Source organism: Parasteatoda tepidariorum, chromosome 8, assembly GCF_982258835.1.
Source record: "Parasteatoda tepidariorum strain Cologne lab strain chromosome 8, Ptep-v5.0, whole genome shotgun sequence".
Taxonomy (NCBI): Eukaryota; Metazoa; Arthropoda; class Arachnida; order Araneae; family Theridiidae; genus Parasteatoda; species Parasteatoda tepidariorum.
The window spans coordinates 26039274-26058722 of record NC_141762.1 but is presented as its reverse complement, the minus strand read 5'-3'; the positions used below and the strand labels follow the sequence as shown (position 1 = coordinate 26058722).

The 19449-nt window shown below is 28.4% G+C and overlaps 1 protein-coding gene across 2 annotated transcripts in view; it reads left to right on the top strand.

Annotated features, from left to right (window-relative positions):
- Positions 1-862: 862 nt before the first annotated feature.
- The window catches only part of Usp30 (ubiquitin specific protease 30), a 28718-nt gene continuing 10131 nt past the window's right edge, over positions 863-19449 (top strand). Inside the window, exons 1-4 of one of the 2 annotated variants that reach the window (XM_043048429.3) lie at positions 863-1119; positions 15081-15257; positions 16698-16786; positions 18002-18100. In XM_043048429.3, the coding sequence (XP_042904363.1) occupies positions 1023-1119; positions 15081-15257; positions 16698-16786; positions 18002-18100 (462 nt within the window). In that variant the 5' untranslated portion in view covers positions 863-1022. The remainder of the gene's footprint in view (positions 1120-15080; positions 15258-16697; positions 16787-18001; positions 18101-19449) is intronic. The other variant, XM_043048430.3, reaches the window with a different exon arrangement.

Genomic DNA, 19449 nt, shown 5'->3' with positions numbered 1-19449 from the left:
CTCCTTGAGAGATTGTTTTAACAAAAAGGATTCAGTTTTAAATTTTTGATAGTAGCCTCCACCTTTTGCAATATCTGACAATTTTTCCATAAAATCAATTAATATTCATATTTTTTTTAAAATTCATTAATGAATGTTAATAATAAAAAAAGATAAACTCATGAAAGTAAATAACTTTACTTTTTTTTTTTTTTTAAATAAAAGCTAACGATGAATAAAATAAATGAAAATGTTCAAATAAAATATTCAGTGTAGTGACTTGCAGTTTCCTAAAAAAGGAAGCATTCTACTTTTAAAGGTTGACCAATGTAAACATTTTTAATTCGATTTTCTATTCTATTTTATTACCCTTTTTTATTTATTTAGCGTTGATTGCATTAATGTAATTCAAATTCAGAGATATTTTACCTTATCTTTTTTTTTTTCATTTTTAAATTTTTTTTTCCTTTTTTTTTTTTTTTTTTTTTTTTATCCGTCGGTATTTTGAAAGGAAAGAATGCTCCAACCGAGTTCTTTCTAAATATAGAAACCATGTCACCTTTTTTAACAATAAATTTATAAATAACTAAAACAAATTTACATTTCAAGCTCACTAAAATTACTTAATATTATTAATATCTAATGAAATACAGTATATTTGAGCTCAGGAACAATATAATGTATTTCTTTTGGTAGAAACAAAATTATCTGCTTCATAATATCGCCAAGAGTAAGCTCTAATAAGCAGCTGTATACTTTCTAACCGGAAGTAGAGCAGGTCAAGCACTTGAGATTGTTCACACTGAAAACACCATCGATTTAAGTAAATTATCTTGTATCGATATGCAGAGATGAATCGAATAAAATTTTGAACAATATTATTAGTGTCTGCTAAAAACTGTAACTGTATCTATATACAGGTATTTTTGTTTATTCACTAAAAGCACTTTTTTTTTTAATTTCGAATGTAAACATACTGTAAAGTAAAGATACTGGAGGGCCATATCTTTAAAAACTATAATTTTTCCTTTTTCTTCAACTCCATGAATTTCTGGTACTGTGTGAGTGCAGCAGCACTCGTCATTGCTGGTTCATACATAATATGGGGTCCATCAAATCGACCTAAGCGGAAAAAGAAAGGTAATTCAACAATTAATCATTGATACTATATTTTAATTTTATTTTCTTAATTACTGGATGCATTTGTACTAATTTTGCTAGTTATGCTAATTTCTATCATTTTTTTCCCCTACAGTATTATTTAACTTAGAAGAGATATTAGTATCAACGTTATCGGGTTATCATCTTTTAAAGTTTATTTAGCTTTAAATTTTTGCTAAAATTATATTATTTGAACAATACTCTTCTAGCGAAAAATTCTTTCAGGCATTTAAATTATTTTACGAACATTTTAGGTTACTAATATTTTACCATATGAAACGCTGTTTCCATAACAACGAGGCTTGTTTATTATTAGTAACTCTCACACATCACTCTTTTCATCCCCTTCAAATGATTGATTCTGGTAGTTTATATAAGTTTAATGTCATACTAATTATTTTTTTCCACCAATTTTTGCTGTTTGTTATTTACAGATCAATATATTATTTAATTTTTATTTAAGGACCCCTGATTTCAGTATTTTTGGTTGTACTATTTGAATAGATCCAAATGGCAATTTTGCATGTCTTATAAATAACAGTGCTAAAAATTAAAAATCTTAAAACTTTACTAAGAGTTCTTTAAAATGTAATTAGAGAGTCTTTTTGTTTTGACTATGTGTCTATTGAGAATTTCACGCTCATAAAGAGATTATTTTAAAATTACCTCATTAGATTTAAAGTATATATATTATAATAACATCTATAAAATTAGATTTTATGCTTTTTTTTAACAAAAAAAAGAAAGAAAACACAATCTTATAAAATATAACATGATTTTGATTGTTGAGAATACAATGGAGTTAAATGACACACACAAAAAAATAGTTTTGCAGTTTTTTATTACCAAAGTTTATAAATCTTTTTACCATAAGATGTATTGCCCAGTGCACACTACATGGAGGTGGATCTATTTTGGTCCCAAAGTATATTGTATAAACGTCTTATCAATTATTTTTACTTACATCAAGACGATCTGAGAACTAGAACTGTTCCTAAAAGTTGGTCATTCTCTGAGAAAATTTGCAAACCCCAATAGCCTTGCCATGAGGCAGTGGCAATATTACATTCTACTTGACATCACTGTCTGACATCTATTAAAATTGGTTCCTTGCCCTTTTGAGGAGAATAGGTCATTATAGATGGCCTCTATATTTCATATTATAGAGCAATTTGGGGAACTAACTTGGTCAGGTATTACTGGGGGTTGAGATACTGAGTGAGATTATGACTTTATTGCTTCTCGTATTTTATTATTTTGTTTTTCTTCTTACATTTCGTCATTGGGAATAATAAAATAATCTTTTATTTTGTGACCAATAATGTTCTAAAGGAGTAAATTACATAGCTCATGTCCTTTTATTATTGAGTTTCACCAAAATTGGACATATTAGCAACTCACAAACTTTAACATGTCTTAGACTTGAGATATATATATTTATATATTGTGTTTAGAAAGACAGTCCGCCTTGCCTACGCTTTGATCCCTATACATTTGAACTATAAGAAAGCCTTTTTATTCATCCATTTTAAAGAAAAATTAGTTTGCTGTTTCAATTAAAACTGTTTAATTGATTACTATTACAAATAATAACTTTGTTAAGATTATTGTCAACTGGTTTAATTTTTATAAGTTTCTCTTTTTTGGGAGAGGAAGTATTAATACATTTTTTAATTTTTAGTATTTATACATACAGTAAAGTCAGAGCTCATTCTAGGCAGAAAAAAGGGCAGGGAGCAAAAGTTTAAAAAAAAGGGCATTATTATTCTAAAAAGGCAATAATTTCTTTCCGTGTTCTTTACACGTTCTATTAAAAAACATTGTCAATTTTTTTTTCTTTACTAAAAGTAGCAAAGCATTAATTACTAATTTTTATTAATAAATTAACATATATATATCGAGTTTATGAGCTAATTAGCTTAGTAATTTATTTAAAATGCATGCACATATTAATAAATAATAAATTTACGTTTTTAAGTGTTTGTAGTTATGATTTAATAATTAAAATGATTAATAATAATTATGATCTAATGATAGTGAAGTAACTGCAAACTTTCAAAGACAAGTGCAACAAAGGGGTGTAATGGCTATTTTTCCTTTCTCATATAAATCTATGTATTGACAGCAATGACAAACTAAATAAAAAGAGTTGAAAATAACAAAAGTTTAAGAAATCCATTGTAGATTTTGGGGAAAAAATAAAGAGGGGTTGAGTAAAGAAAGGGCAAAAAGTGTATGGAATCTATTACATCAGGGCACTAATTTACTTCAGAGGCAACAGGGTGGATTCTTTTGACTAAAAGGGCAGCAGGATGCTGCACCCTGTTCACCCTGCCTAAAATGAGCTCTGGTAAAGTAGTATTAATACATACTTTTTTTTAAGTGATTTTGAATGTTAAAATCATCTTTTAAATAAATATTTTATTTATTAATGAGAAATTTAAATAATCTTCTACTGGCTATGGTCTTTCTGCAAGATGTATGAAATCGCCTGCATTCCTTTTATTAATGTTCCTGATTGTAAGTAAAATTTATGCATCTATTGTTTTTCATCAGTTTTATCTGCTGTTCTATAAACATTTTCCTAAAGATAAAACACTTCTGCCTTATCTGACTTCTATTTGATAATTCTTTCTCAGTGGACTTTTTATAATTATCACAATAATTCTATATGTATTTATATGAATTGTTGTGTATTTCATCTTATATGCCAATTCCATTAATCTAATTGCACAATGTTAGTTTGAAGCTCAAATAAAGTCATAATTACCATTGGAATATTTAAGAATGAACAGTTCAAGTTGAATGTTGGAAAAGGGGGACAAGCATTAAAATAGATTAAGAGTAATGATCTGCTTGTCTTTGTGTAGATGGGATAAAAATTGAACTTATAAAGGTCAGTGACTCAAATCTGACAGATGAAACACATACAATCATTATGTAATGTTTGACTTAAGTAATTTTTAAAAAGAGAAATAAATTGGAATGTGGCTACTGCCGAAGAATAACTCTATTAATACTTTTTCTAATATAATATGTAATTTTATATTTCTTGATGGGACAAATATCATCAGCAAATAGTCAACTCTGTAGAAGAAAACTTATTAAAGACCAAATCTATGCATTAAGTCAGTTAGTAGAGAAAACCGAAAAATATACAGTGAAAGCATATATTTTGATTGATGTTGACAAGGCAGCATACAGCAGTGTTCTCTTTAAGTGTTTTTAGAATGAGTGCCTGTCCTGCTTGCCTTTTTATCTTAAAAAATACACCCTCTTTTCCCTTTTTGTAAAGATAAGCCGCCATCCCTTAGACCAGCGTTTTCCAAACTGGGAGGCGCGCCTCCCTAGGGAGGCGTGAACTAGTCTAAAGGGAGCCGCGAAAATTACTCACAATGAACAATTTTCCAAATTACTGCTAAAGTTTTCTACGCAAAAAATAATGAAATAATACCATCAATATAAAAAAATGAAAAAATAAATGAAAAAATACCATTGTGCTTTGTAGCGCATAGTTCAACTAAACATTTCGTAACTAGGCATCCATATACCTAGACGTCGTTAATTTGGCGACACTAGCTCCACTCGACCGATACAACTTAACAAAAGTCAGATGCGCGCACGCTAACGCCACTGGATGCCACACATCCAGATAAGATCGACGCACGTTTAGCTCACCAATTTGTTTCGTGTCACAGCCAATATTTAATTGGTTCAGCAGTGTTAGGTTGTGTTTCTATTGTTATTGACGTGATTGCCCACTGATCATAATAGTAAGTAATTTAATAGTTTTATTTTTTTAGAAAAATATAATATTATTCCTAATATTTCCAGACAAATGGATAAGTTTTTGATAGGATGTAAGCGAAAATCCACTAATAATGAAGATTCTGATGTTGGCACAAATAGTGGGAATACAAGCCCCAAGGAACAGGAAGGAAGAACTCCCAAGACAAGGAAATACGACTTATTTTATTTATCGTTTGGATTTACTAGTATTATAAACGATAATGTCGAAAAACAATGTGTTTGTTGTGTTCAAACGTTTTGGCTGCTGATAGTATGAAACTCGGCAAATTGAAACGGCACCTTGAAACTATTCATTCTGAATACGTTGGTAAGCCCCAAGAATTTTTTCAAAGAAAATTGGATGAGTTATCTAAAAACAAGCAAATTTTCAAAAAAATTGTTCATATTCCATCAAATGTCGTACAGAATCGCGCAATGTAAAAAACCCCACACAATAGCAGAAACTTTAGTTTTGCCAGCAGCTATTGATATGGTCAAAACAATGTTTGGCCAATCTTATGCGAATCAGCTGCGACAAATACCGCTTGCTGATAATACAATTGGCAGAAGAGTTGATGATATATCTGAAGATCTTTGTGACCAATTAGTTGCTCGAATGCGTACTTCAAAATTCGCCATACAAGTAGATGAAGCTACTGATGTAGCCAAAGACGCACATTTAATTGCATATGTTCGATATGTTGACGATACTAATATAATTGAAGATGTCTTATTTTGCAAACCAATTCCTGACAGAGCCACATTCAATGAAATGTTCAAAATAACAGACAGATTTTTTAATGAGAACGACATAATGTGGAATAATTGCATTGGGCTCTGTACTGACGGTGCACAAACAATGGCGGGACACAAAACTGGTCTTCAAACACTAGTTAAAATGAAAACACCTGAGGTTCTCTGGACGCACTGCATGCTCCACAGAGCAGCTCTCGTATCAAAAACTATAAGCGAGAAACTTAACAATGTTTTTGCAAAAGTAACGAAAGTTATAAATTACATAAGAAACAGTCCATTAAAAGCAAGGTTGTTCGCAAAACTGTGTGAAGATATGCGAGCTAATTACACGTCACTTCTGTACTATTGTGAAGTGCGCTGGCTATCTCGTGCAAAAGTGATTCAAAGTGTACTTGAACTTAAAGAAGAAATTGCTATGTTTCTCGAGGAAAATCATAATGAAGACGGCAATATGTTTAGGGATGATAATTTTATCGTTAAACTTACATATTTGGTTGACATTTTTGAAAAATTTAGTGTTCTTAATAAATCAATGCAAGGACCGCAAATGCATTTGCTTATACAAGAAGACAAGGTGAAAGCATTCATTAAAAAAGTGGAGCTATGGAAATCAAATTTGCAAAATAATAAGACTGACATGTTTCTTCGTTTAAATTTATGCGCCCGAGATAACATAGAAGCAAACAAAAATCTCTTTGTGGAACACTTGAATGGTTTGTTGCTTTAATTTTCGAATTATTTTGGTGATCTTGATTTTACAAAGTTTGCGTGGATACAGAATCCATTTATCGACGAAGAAGATGATGAATTTGGATTGACAAGTATTGAAAAAGAAAAATTTATTGAATTATCTTGTGATACTACATTAAAACATAAATTTCAGACTGTATCTCTGGTTCAATTCCGGTTGAATCTTCATACAGAATATAACACTTTGTCAAACAAAACTTTGAAAGTACTGCTGCCGTTCGCAACATCATATTTATGCGAAACGGGATTTTCTGCCTTGGCTGCTATGAAATCCAAATATCGAGCTCGTTTAGTTGTAGAAAAAGAGCTACGAGTAGCTATATCGTCACAAACACCAAGATTTGATAAACTTTGTGCTAATAGACAAGCACATCCATCTCATTAAAAACAATAATAAAATATCGTTTTCCATTAGTTTGTATGAATAAATTTTATAAGAGCAAAAATTTTTGTGTTTTTCTTTTATGAAATCTTCAGGGGGGGGGGGCGCCAAATGATTAAATATTTTTAAGGGAGGCGTAGTAACATCAAGTTTGGAAACCACTGCCTTAGACACACTGCCTTGTCATTCATATTCCATTTTAAAAAAAGATTAATTCTCTGTTTAAATAATAATTACACCCAGGTAAAATTATTCATGTTTATAGATTTAATTCTGATTCCTATTACAAATATTTACTTTTTTTTTAACTAGTTAAATGTTTATAAGTATCTCTTTTATTCGGGGAAGGATATTAATAAATTTTTTAAGTAATTTTGAATTTCAAAATTATTTTTTTGAACTGCAATTTTTTTTTTAAACGAAAATGCACCTATAAATGTTAATTTTCTTATTATTTTCAGTTTAAATTATAGAAAGAAGCTTTCAAGCTGTTTATAAATGAATCTTTTTTTAAATTTTTTTTTTAGTTTACTTTTTTTGAAAAAAATTTAGACAAAATTTTTTTTTAGCATGCTTAATTATTTTAAAATCTACAAATTTTTCACTTATTTTGATGATAACAGAGAATTACTTTTAAACATACACATAAACTACTATTAGAAGGTAATTTAAAAGTTGTTGAGAATAAAATTCAGTTATTACACAATATTACTGATTTTGATAAATTTTTATGCTGTTAGGCGAGTGTCCTTTCGAAACTCCAAATGTTCTTTTCTGAGAAGCAGTGTCCTACCATTTTTTAGTTCTAGGGAGAACTCTGAATTCGATAATGTAAAAAGATGACAACTACCTATATCAACTATCTATTAGGACTGCTCGAAGTTAAGATTTTAGCATCGAGATGAGATATATCATTGTTCTATCATTTTTGATTCATTGTGATGTATCGTCACATTAATGTTTTACATTTGATATTGTGTAATTTTGAATTTTTGCATATTTTGAACATTTTATTGATTAAGGAAATTATATTCTTATAATAAACTCAGTCCTCAGCTACCTAACAAATAGAGTGTCAAACATGCTATATATTTGTCTAGTTATTAACAATAAATTGTATTAAAAAAGAAAAACTCAATAAATCATGTTAGTAACATAATATATTCGTAACATAGCGCATTGAGAAAAAAAAAAGCGGTAACAACTTTGATTAAAGGGGTTGTGCAGTAGAAATTAGCCTACGGCAGACTATGCCTTTAATTTAGTAACTGTAAAAATAAAATCAATATTAAAACACACATTGAGCCGGCATTTATAAAAATCTTTATAATCAGAAAAAATAAACTGTGCTGTTTGGTCAAGAAAGTTCAAACACTTGAGAACAGTTCACACCAAAAGGCATGTGTAATTTCCTCATTACAAATCAGTCATTGAATAAATAGAAGATATTAAAAATTTGGATTAGTTAGTTGCAATTTTTTCAGTAAACATAAAATTTTTTATATTTTCTAACAACTATTATTCTTTTTTAATAAATAAATGCATGGGTGCCTATGCAAAATTTTAGTTAAAAAAAACCATAAACTGCTGGATTGATAGTAAAAAAATAATAATAATAAGTAAATAAAATCAACATTAAAGTATTTGCACAATTGAAAGAAACCACTTGATGAGCCAGAATAGAAGAAACAAGGGGAAAGATAACGATAATCACCACATTAATTCCTGTTCACTGGTGATCAGACGAAAATTCTCTTGGGACCTTGTGGTCATCAATGTCTGGTCGGGATTTCACGTACAATTGAAACAATCGATGGCTGGGAGGCATCAGGAAACATTGTGGACATTGCGAGCACATAGTAGTTTTTGATATTTTGAAAAAACTACTATGCACATAAAAACTCTTACGCACCTAAGCCCTGTGTTTTTCTAAAATTTAAGTTGCATAGTGACCTGCATTATAAAACCAGTTTTACACTTGCAGGAAAATAGAGCTAGTTTTATGATTTTTAAATCCTCTGAGCATTAGCTCTGTCATTTTAGAATTTTGAGTTGCACTCTTTCCTGCATTATAAAACCAGTTTTTCCCATGTGAGAGAATAGTGAATGTTTGGGAAATTATTATGCAATTTTTTTGCAGAGGCTGAATGGAATATATTATTGTAAATTTTCATAATTATTCCAGCAGGAATTTGAAATATTTTTTTTTCTCAGGATTTATTCGAGGCATCTCAATTTTTTGATGCTTATAATTATCTAAATTGCTGTGTCTTATATTTGCCCCAATATTGGGAGTTAATTTTTCAATTTTTTATACAGTGTTTTTTTATATTGGCTTATCAATTGAAAAGAAAAAAATGCTTAGAGTTTGGTCCTAAATCATTCCCAATGGATCCTGGTTGATTATTTACATAAAATAAGTGTTTTGCAGTTAATATAAAGCTTTTTCAATAAAATTATGGTAGGATTTAAACAATTATTGTTTTGAACAAATTATCATCTGTAAATAGAGGAACTGTTCATATTGATTTCCTTTTTGTCCTGTTTACATTGGACAGTATTTTTTTTTTCCTACCCCATGTCTGTTTCTTTTCAGAATTCAGGAATAAGTAGAAAATGAACTAAAATATAGTTGCAATTGGTTAATAAGTTGAAGTAGTCTCAGATATGTTACTCTTTCTCAAAACAGGCTAAATGTGAAAGGTCCATTTCCCTTTAGGAAAATAATAGTAGACTATGATAATACAATAATTTTTTTGTTAATATCGATTTTCAATCATCAACCAACTTATTTAATTATCCCTAAGTATAATTTTTGAAACAATCAGGAATAAGCCTACTAGCTAAATAAAGTTTAAAGAAGTTTTTTTATTTCTGTGTAAAAATGTTTCAATCAATTCACCGTCTTAAAAAATTTATTTATACTATTTGTGATCAAAGCTACTTGTTTACAAGATTTTTCCTGGTGTTGCAAAATTTATGTTCAATATTGAATTTTCATTGTAATAAATTTGATTTGCAGTCCTATTGACAATGACACACACTTTCTTTAATAATATATAAAAAAATATTTTAGGTTTTCCCTTTGTCCTTTATGTGTAAATCAATGATGATATCTTCTGGAAACCTATCCTAAACTGATAAACATTTATTGTTTAGCCCTGATTGATATTGCTCCTACTTTAAATATTCGTAACATTTTTTTTAATTTACTTTATTTCATTATATTAAATTCATATACTCTTACCCATAAAGAAAGAAACTTTTTTTGCGTATCTCTGCTTTATTGGAATGAATTTAAATTAACCCTAGACAACTAAGCACTTGGTCAACAAGACTCCTAACTTTTGCCAGTTTTGCAAAGTTGGGATGCTTTTAGAACATTTTACATCTTCAAGGTTAAAATGCATCACTTTTTGGTTAAAATTTAAAGGCATTGTATTTAATTTATGTTAACTTGCTTCACATAAATAAAGCAATCACAATAAGGTTGATTCATAGTTTATGTGTTGAATGATTTAAAGAGCATCAATGATTTCAGAAAACCGATATTGGGTTTGAATTTAGATAAAATTTCAGCACATATTTTAATGTAATTATTCGGCAGTTTTTTGCATTTAACATTTTGAATCAATATTCGGGTATTTTTTGATAATTTTCACGATTAGCAAAATTTAAGTCCTTCTCCGAACTTGTTAAATAAATTAAAATGTTTTTAAAAAAGTAATTTTTACTATTAAGTTTGATTTTTTTAAAAAGAAAAATCTAGTAAGTAAGTAAAAATATCATTGAAGACTTTTGAAGATACTAAACTTTCATTTCATTTTAAGCATAATTTTCTACATAGTTAAATTTAAGCGCATAATAATTTTTTAATTAGTTGGTTACTTTTAGAAAATAAACTATGTTCCTACATCAGTTCATTCAAAATTGCACACTAAGAACTTAGTGCCATTAAATCCTATATTCAATTCAATTCAATGCACACTATGAAATTTATTAGTAAGATCACACCAAAATATATAAGCTTTACAATATGACGTTTTCAAATATATAGTCTAAAGAAAGAATTACTTTTTTATAGAAATGCAGTGAGAGAGTAAATGGCTAAAAATAGTCCTCATTGCCTCTGCGTGAGATATGCATATTTTTTTCACTAATTTTTGTACTGCTTTAAAAGAAGTTCAAGATACAAAGTGCACTCACTTAGCTGCAAAACCTTATCTGGGAAATAAATGTGGCTGATGTGTAGTGTCACTACTAAGCTATTGGTTTTGAAATTGTGAAGTGTCAACTTCAATGACCAACAACTGGTTTTTTGTAGAGATTGCTATGCTTTTTAATTACATAATGTGAATTTTGAAATGAGAGGAAGGCTTCGATCTCAGAAAAAGCTTACTCGATTTAATAATTCTCAAAATCGAGTGTTTGAGAGAGAGGATCAATATACACATCTACAATAGTTCTTAAAACTAAATTTCATACATAAAAAAAGAAACAAATTTTCTTTCATTTGTTAACTGTCTGACAGGTTATTCTTTTCTTCTTAGTACTTTTAATTTCATAACTTGTTTTTAATTTGCGTTAAACTTGGAGATAATTCATAAAAGTTTCCTTTGTCTAAAATATTAGGGTGGGATTTTAGGAGATTTCTTATGATTTTGAGAGACACATACCCATTGTCCATCTTCCTACCATTCCTGTGGATCAAACACAAATTTTATTGGATAAAGAGTTAGCACAAAAAAGAATAACATCTCTTTCAAATAAATCGGCTATGCAACCAAAATAATGATTAAAAAATGCATTATCTTATATTTTTATCAAACAAAAAAATTCTTACATAAGTTTTGATAGTTTTATTATAAATAAAAATGCTTTGAGCCTTCAAATTTATCTCTGAATACATTCCCCCCCCCCTAGCCTTATAATTAGTTAGCAAATGTTTAACAATTCAATCTTATTTATGAAATGTTAAATAAGTTAATTTCAAAACATTTAAATTTTTTATTACTTAAAAAATATTATTTTGTTTTCAATACTCAAATTTTCTTTACATTTGCAAAAATTGTTTAAATGCTACAATATTATGAAACCTACTACAAATTTAAGCAATGTTAATTTTTTTCAATAATATCAAAGTAGTGCTTCACTGAACTTTTAAACTTTCTAAATTTAATTTAAAAAAATTTATTCCATAAGTCAAATGAAGTGTCATTGAAAGTGAAAAAAAATATTTAAAATTTTTGATTTTGACCACTTTTAATAGTTAAAATTTTTTGATTGTGACCACTTTTGCTAGAATAGGAATTTTTAATTAACCTTGAATTTTAGCTATTATCTAAATTTTATACCCTTGAGTATCAAAAAAATAAGAAATTCTCAATCTATCTTATTAATAAAGAAAGGGGATAACTCTAAAATTCTCCCCCCCCCCTTCAATAATTTAGACTAATTCAATAATCCTCTTTGATATCTTTCTTTTTAAGTGGGAAATAAAGAGAATCTGTGTCTTTTAGTAAAAAGTTTAGAATACTGTCATAGACGTATCTTTCAAGTTCTTTAAGTAAATGTTAATTGCTTCTGTGAAACATTATTTTTCTCAAAATAAACTGTTAAATGAGTTGTAATTTTTAACAATTTAATTTCAAAGTGATTTAACTATTATAGATTTATGGTTTCTAATTAGAATTAAAGAGGTTTTTTAACAAGTGAATTAAATAGCAATATAAGAGCAATTAAATGTAATTCTCTAAGTATATGAATCGTATAATTTATTCTACATAATCAAAATATGTGTAATAAGTTAAAGATCTAAAATAAGTTGATCATGCACCAATGAAACAGAATTAAAATGGAGTATATAGATATCCTTAGCTAGATAAGTCATACATTATTATTTTTATTAAAACAGTGAGTACTTCAAAAAAAAAAAAAAAAATGGTTTTTATTGTAATTTTAAATGTATTCCTTTTTTCTCTGCTAAAAGGAAAAGAACTGATTTAAATAAATCAATTTCTGTTTTTCTTATTTCTCTTCTATGCTGCTCTTCTTTCAATAAATGTTCTCTTTGATGCTGAAGTATTTCATCATTTTGTTTTCTTTGAATATTTAAAATTCTATTCAGTAAATCAGTTTGATGCAAACGTAGTTCAGTTTCTAAAGTTTTATTTGCATCACTTAATGTTTTTAATCGTTTTCTTTTTTCTTCTGACGATTTTTTCCGAGAACTCGCTTGTTTACATTGCTTATTGATTTGCAGTTCCAAACTACTTTTACTTTGATCCAAATCTTTCGCGGATAAATCAATAGGGGTGAATGCGTTCATATTGCGCTTCTTTTTCCTTAAATTTGGAGAGTTTTTAGAAGTGTTTGGATTGCTTTCGTTGTATGCTAAACTTTCAATAACAAATGGTGGTCGTATGATAGTACACTTACCGAAAACTTCGTGCACTTTATCATAGCAACCCAGTACTTTGCGAGCAAATGCCGGTGAGTAGTTATTATCAACGACTGTTTTGTAATCGCGGCGAAGTTTTTTAATTTTTTCCCGGCATTGTTCACCCGTACGTTGTATTCCAAGGTCTGATAAACGTTTGGATATTTTATCATAAATGCACATATTATGTAGTCTCCCTGCTAGTTGTTCTTGAATTTCTGGATCTGCCCAAATGTCTAACAAAGCTCCGATTTCACTGTATAGCCAGGCAACACCTTTGCTTGTAGTTTTCGGCGACATTTTGTAAAATTGCTTGAAAAATTAGTTCTGTTATTAGAAGATGCGTTCCTAAATGTAAACAAATATTATGGGTTGCTGGTGTTGCCAGATTGTGTGTTAAATTTTTATTTTCGATTTGTGATTGGTTGTTTTGCGGTGTCATTTCATGATGTGGGTGTGGACTTTTCGTGACGTTAGAAAGGGGGTTGGCTCCTTAGTTTCGTTTCAGGTACTCTGAAGACATCTGTGGTACATTGAAGAAAAATATTTTAATCATTTAATACAAATAATTGATGCTCCAGCTTTAGTAAAATATTAAATTTCTCGTATAGTTTGTAGTTATTTGTTTCAAAAATCAGTCTTATGTTGATTGCTCTTGTTTGTAATAGTTGAATGAGCACAATTCGAAAAATCTAAATTTAAGTTAAATTACTAAAAGATAATTAAAAACCTCCTAAAAGACAATGACTATGCTCAATTTTTTTTCGAAAAAGTAAACTAAAAAAAATGATTAATTGATAAACAGTTGAAAGCTTTTTTCTATAATTTAAACTAAAACTTTAGAGATATTAAACATTTAAAGGTGCATTTTTTTTTTTATAAAGAAAGGTATTTGTTTAAAAAAAAGGTATTTATTTGAAATATAATATTGAAATTTAAAATATCTTTAAAAATTTATTAAATTCCACCTATCCCCCTAGAAAAGAAATACTTATAAACTGGTGAAATCTTTATAAGATTTAACCAATTGAGAATAATCCTAGCAAGGTAAATATTTGTATTAGTAATCAGAATTAAACCTATAAACACGTATAATTTTTCCAGTGTGTAATTATTATTTAAATAGGGAATTAATTTTTATCAAAATGAAATATGAATAAGTAGGCAGTATTTTTAAGGGATGTCGGCTTATTTTTACGCAGGGCAAAAAGCTCTCATTTATTGGGATCATATGGTGGGCCGCCCTTCTAAAAACGCTCAGGAAGCGTTTGCGAACCCTGCATTACTTTATACATTAGAATTTTACTAAATTGGTGAAATGACTCTTCGTTAGTTGATTTGTAAAAATATTAAGGACTTAAGATATATGAATCTTTGCAAAGTATAACGAAAAATATTTTAAACTGGGGAAATAAGTATGTTAAATTTTCAAATTACATATGTTCTTGTGCAATATTTTAAGAAATTATTTATAATAAATTATTAACAAAATATGTGTCTCAATTTTTTAAACTAATCGGTTTAATGTAACAAATCGTGACTCATTTTAGCTTGTTCCCTAGGATATGTGGGGTGTTTGCTAAATACTTGATATATATTTATGTATTAAGAATAGTATCTCAAAAAAATTTAATTGCGTCTATTTGTATTTTGATAGGTTTTATCTTTATTTTGGACTCCTTTCTCCTATGAAAGCTGACATTATTAAGTTGACCACTCCCACGTGATCAACTTTCTTAGGATATTATAAATGATAATTAAGTTAATTTGAAATTAGTAGTATCAAAGTTTACTATTATCTTCTTTTTTTGTGTATGTGTGTAGGTGTTATACCTGGAATGCAAAACTTGGGGAACTCTTGCTTTTTGAATGCTGTATTGCAAGCTTTATCTGCATGTCCTTCAGTGTTATCCTGGCTTCTTCAGGTCGTTGATTATTCTACTGAATCTCAACAAAGTGACAAGTGTGTTCTTACCAAAGCACTCCTTTCTGTACTTTCAGGTAAATCAGTAATTTTAATTTTTTTAATATTTTTGTAAAAGATATGAAATTGCATGAAAACAAAATGTTTTTAACATTATTATTTGATACATAAGATGTATAATTTTTCTCATCAATTTTCATGTCTATATACATATAGAAATGATAGTCTGTTTGCCCTTTATAAACTTCTAAACTATCTAACCGAGGCGGGCAGATAAAATTTAACCAGTAGTCACAAAAACTGTATTATTATTATAGTTTAACAACTACTTTTACAAATGTAGTCAAATAAAATAGCTTTTTTTTTGTAGTAACTACAAACTACTTTGGAACTGTAGTAACTACCTCTCCACTTAAAGGAGACAAACTTTGCTGGAGAACTTAATTTACTCTTATGTTCAAAATGATTTAGAATAAAAAATTGGTTTACATTAAATGTTAGGGAATAATTAAGAAATATTTACTTAAGTTTACATGATCCAGTTTGTTAATTTAAAACATTTTTTTTTTGAATCTGTTCATTTAACCTTCAACTTTTTATGCCTTTCTCGACAGTGAATATTTAATTTAAGGAATGCTAAATTATCAAATACTTGCAATTTTTTAACTGTTCAATGCTCTTTTATTCCCTCTAAGAAATTAAGTACATTGAAAATATGTTCCCCTCCTTTGAAATAACATCAATGTTTCATGGGTGTCCATTCGCATGTGAAAGTATGACTAAAGTGATTAATTATCTATTTTCCGCAAAGTTTAAATGTTAGTTATACATGGTTTTAAGTACGTAATTTCTGTTAATGACTCAGCTGCAGCCACATGGTCCTTTTCATAGCGTCCATTGATGGACACACGAAGATTTGTGCCCATCAAATGTAAAAAAATTAGTTTGTACAAGAACCGTGTTTCTTTTCTAATTTAACTGTAAAAGTAATTGCGAGAAATCATTGCAAACTATTGTTTTTTTAATCGCACTGCACTACTTTTTAAAAAAGCAGCACACTACACTACAAACTACGAAAAAGTAGCAAATATATTAGTTTCACTACTTGTAGTGCGCTACTTCCGACCACTGAATTTAACATATGTATTTGACGACGTGAACTAACATAGTTCGAAGCACGGATAAAGTAACTGGTTTTATTAGAACATTCTACAATGAACTTTTCACATGAAATAAGTAAAAAACAAAATAATTTAGCATCATAAATAACTACCTTATATAAATTCATGAATCTGATATTGACTAAATCAGAAAATTACGACTTGCTTATTAGTGCTCCACAATATATTTGGCTCAATTTTGGGACTCTTTGTGATATAAAAACACTATTTTTTTAATGAATTTTTTTTTTTTTTTTTCTTTTTCTTTTTTTTTTTTGTTGGAAAAAGTTTATGTGCACTTGCTTTCTTTAACTGTCAATGATTTGAATTAATACAAAATTGAAAAAAATTTTGTAGCTTTAAATGAGAATAATGATGACTGCAGTGGAGCTGAAGTTATAAAAGCCTTACGATCACATCGATGGATTATCTCTAATGAGGAACAAGTAAGTTTTATATTTTGAAGCAAAACTTTAGTGTGTTAATATTATCGTTTTGTTAACTTAACAACTTAGAAGACTTAATTTTAATTGAAATTGAGCTCCTTCAACTTGATACTGAGGTATTTTCCAATTTTCTTCAGGTTAATGTGGTTTTCAGGACTCTGAAAAATGTAGCAATCTTTCCTTTTACTTTAACCGTTTGCAGTTGACTAAAATTTGGTCTATTTCAGTACATGCACATGCCTTATCCTTATGGGTTTCACGGCTCTCCACATGTTCTATACAAAAACATAAAAATTCAGTTGATCAAGTTAACACACTGCTGGCTGCAAGGAAGGCAAATTCATGCTCCAGCATGAATTTGCACTGATATCACTGAATATTATTTAGGACTCAAGGCATGATAACTCAAACAAGCTTTGAATGATTCACTCTGTATAATGCATAAGTACATGACAAATATCAAGTGGGATATTTCATAAAATAAATATGATTGATGACAAGAAATAAACATTAACCACATCGCCATAGTAGTAACGATCATCCATAGGCAGATGCATATTCACTGCATTGATGTCATAAGCACAAGCAGAGCATTGAAGTATTGACAACTCTATATAACTCTCACATAATTTATATAATGTTAATGGCAACTTACCTTTAACGAAAGTATATACAAATTTTAAATCGTGATACAAAAAAGACATGATATAACGCTGCATTTAATAATCTTGTCGTCTAGTGGTAGACTGCATGTTTACTCAAATAAGTATAGATGAAATCCCAAATATAAACAAAATATAGAAATTTTAGTAACCTCCATTAGTTTGTGCAAGTGAGGTCATTAATTGATAGAACGTTACAAATTGCTGAAAATGTTTACGTAAGAACTGTTGGAATATTAATTTCATCATTTTGGCTTTTAACCTTTCAACTGGAGCTTAAAAATTTGGGAATAATGATTTGAGCTTCTTTTAACTAACTTTCTAAAAATCAGGAAATAATTATTGCATTTTATGTAATAAATAATTAATTTGGTATTAAAAATAGACATAAATTGATTTCATTATTTAACATTGGTGCACAAAATATATACTTTTTTGGTGTGCAATCTTGTACTTTTTTGTACAATTTAAATCTTTTCTTTTTATTAAAAATATGTTTTGTAAAAATTATGTAAGCATGTTATTTTAAATTTCCTTGCTCTTACTTTTGTAGGATGCACATGAGCTTTTTCATGTTTTGACAACAACTATTGAAGAAGAAGCATTAGCTCTTAAACCTGTGTTATCTCTTCTGGATACTAAAAAGCTGGAGGTTAAATTTTTAATATTATCCTATTTTCTTTCAATCAGCTTCAATAGTATAGTCAAACTCACTTATGACGAACCCGGATTCAACATTGACAGAAGTTTAAAATACTTCATTGGCGCAATGTTAAGTATTATGGAGCAAAGCTCGTTTGTAAAGCATAAACCCCGGTTTTTGTATTAGTAATTTATAAAAAATTTTACTACATTCCACTTTTTCAGCTCTGCAAATCTTTTCTTATCAAATAAATAAATTCTTTTTTGATGTTTTTTGGGTTTACAAATTTTTTTTTCACGTTGACGTTGTTTTTTGAGGCACGAGTCTTACCTGAGAAACAGTATTGCAGCAAAGAGACAGTTCAAAGCAAATTAACTGTCTTCTTTTATACTGTGTAAAAATAAAGAACATATAAAGTGAGTTCTATATTCATAATTTCAAAAATATGCATGAACTTTAATGATTTTTTCAAGAACTAGCTTCATACGAGCAGTCCGTTGTAACAAATAATATTGTGGTCTATTCATGCTCATTATAAGTGAATTTGACAATATTTAAAAATTTGACAAATGCACTTTTTTACTATCAAGTTAAATAGTTATATGATATATGCTATCTATACACACAGACGTACCAAAAATTTTATATTTTAAAGGTTTTAGTAACTTTTCTGATCTAAACAGCAGCAAAATATAAATTGAGTATCTAAGTTTCTTAAGTTAATATTATAATTTTATTCTATTAATTAAAAGGGAATTAGAAAAAAAAAGCCTGATAGAACAATAAATTTTGCATTGAAATTTAAAAATTGTATAGTTAAAGATGATTGTAGTACCAAGTTGTTGAAAAAATGTTAATTTTTCACAATTTATTGATAATTTTCAGAAGAGTATGCAATATTTTTGAAAAATTGCAAACTTGCTGGTTTTAACTTTTTTAATGATCTTTTGGAATTTATTTATTTGTTGGCAATAAATACAAAACAAATGTTTTTGATGCTTTTATAACTCTTATTGTTAAATAAAATGTATTGAAATTTATTTTATTGTCTAAAAAATAACTAATTTATCTGATATTAATTGAATCTCTAATTTTCTTTAACTATGACTAATAATATTGTTACAGGAAAGCATTGGTATAGGTTGACATTATTGAAAGTAATGTGTTTTAGAATAAAATGTTTGTGTAGAGTCAGAAGTTGGTAAAAAAAATCTTATCTGTTTATGTTATATTCATTGCTGAAATCGAATGTCATATGTTGATAGCAGAATAAAACTTTTGCAAAACTGGATTGTTTGGTTGCAATTCATTCCTCAATAGTTTGCAATCTGATTTTCATCTCAAGTTATCAATAAATA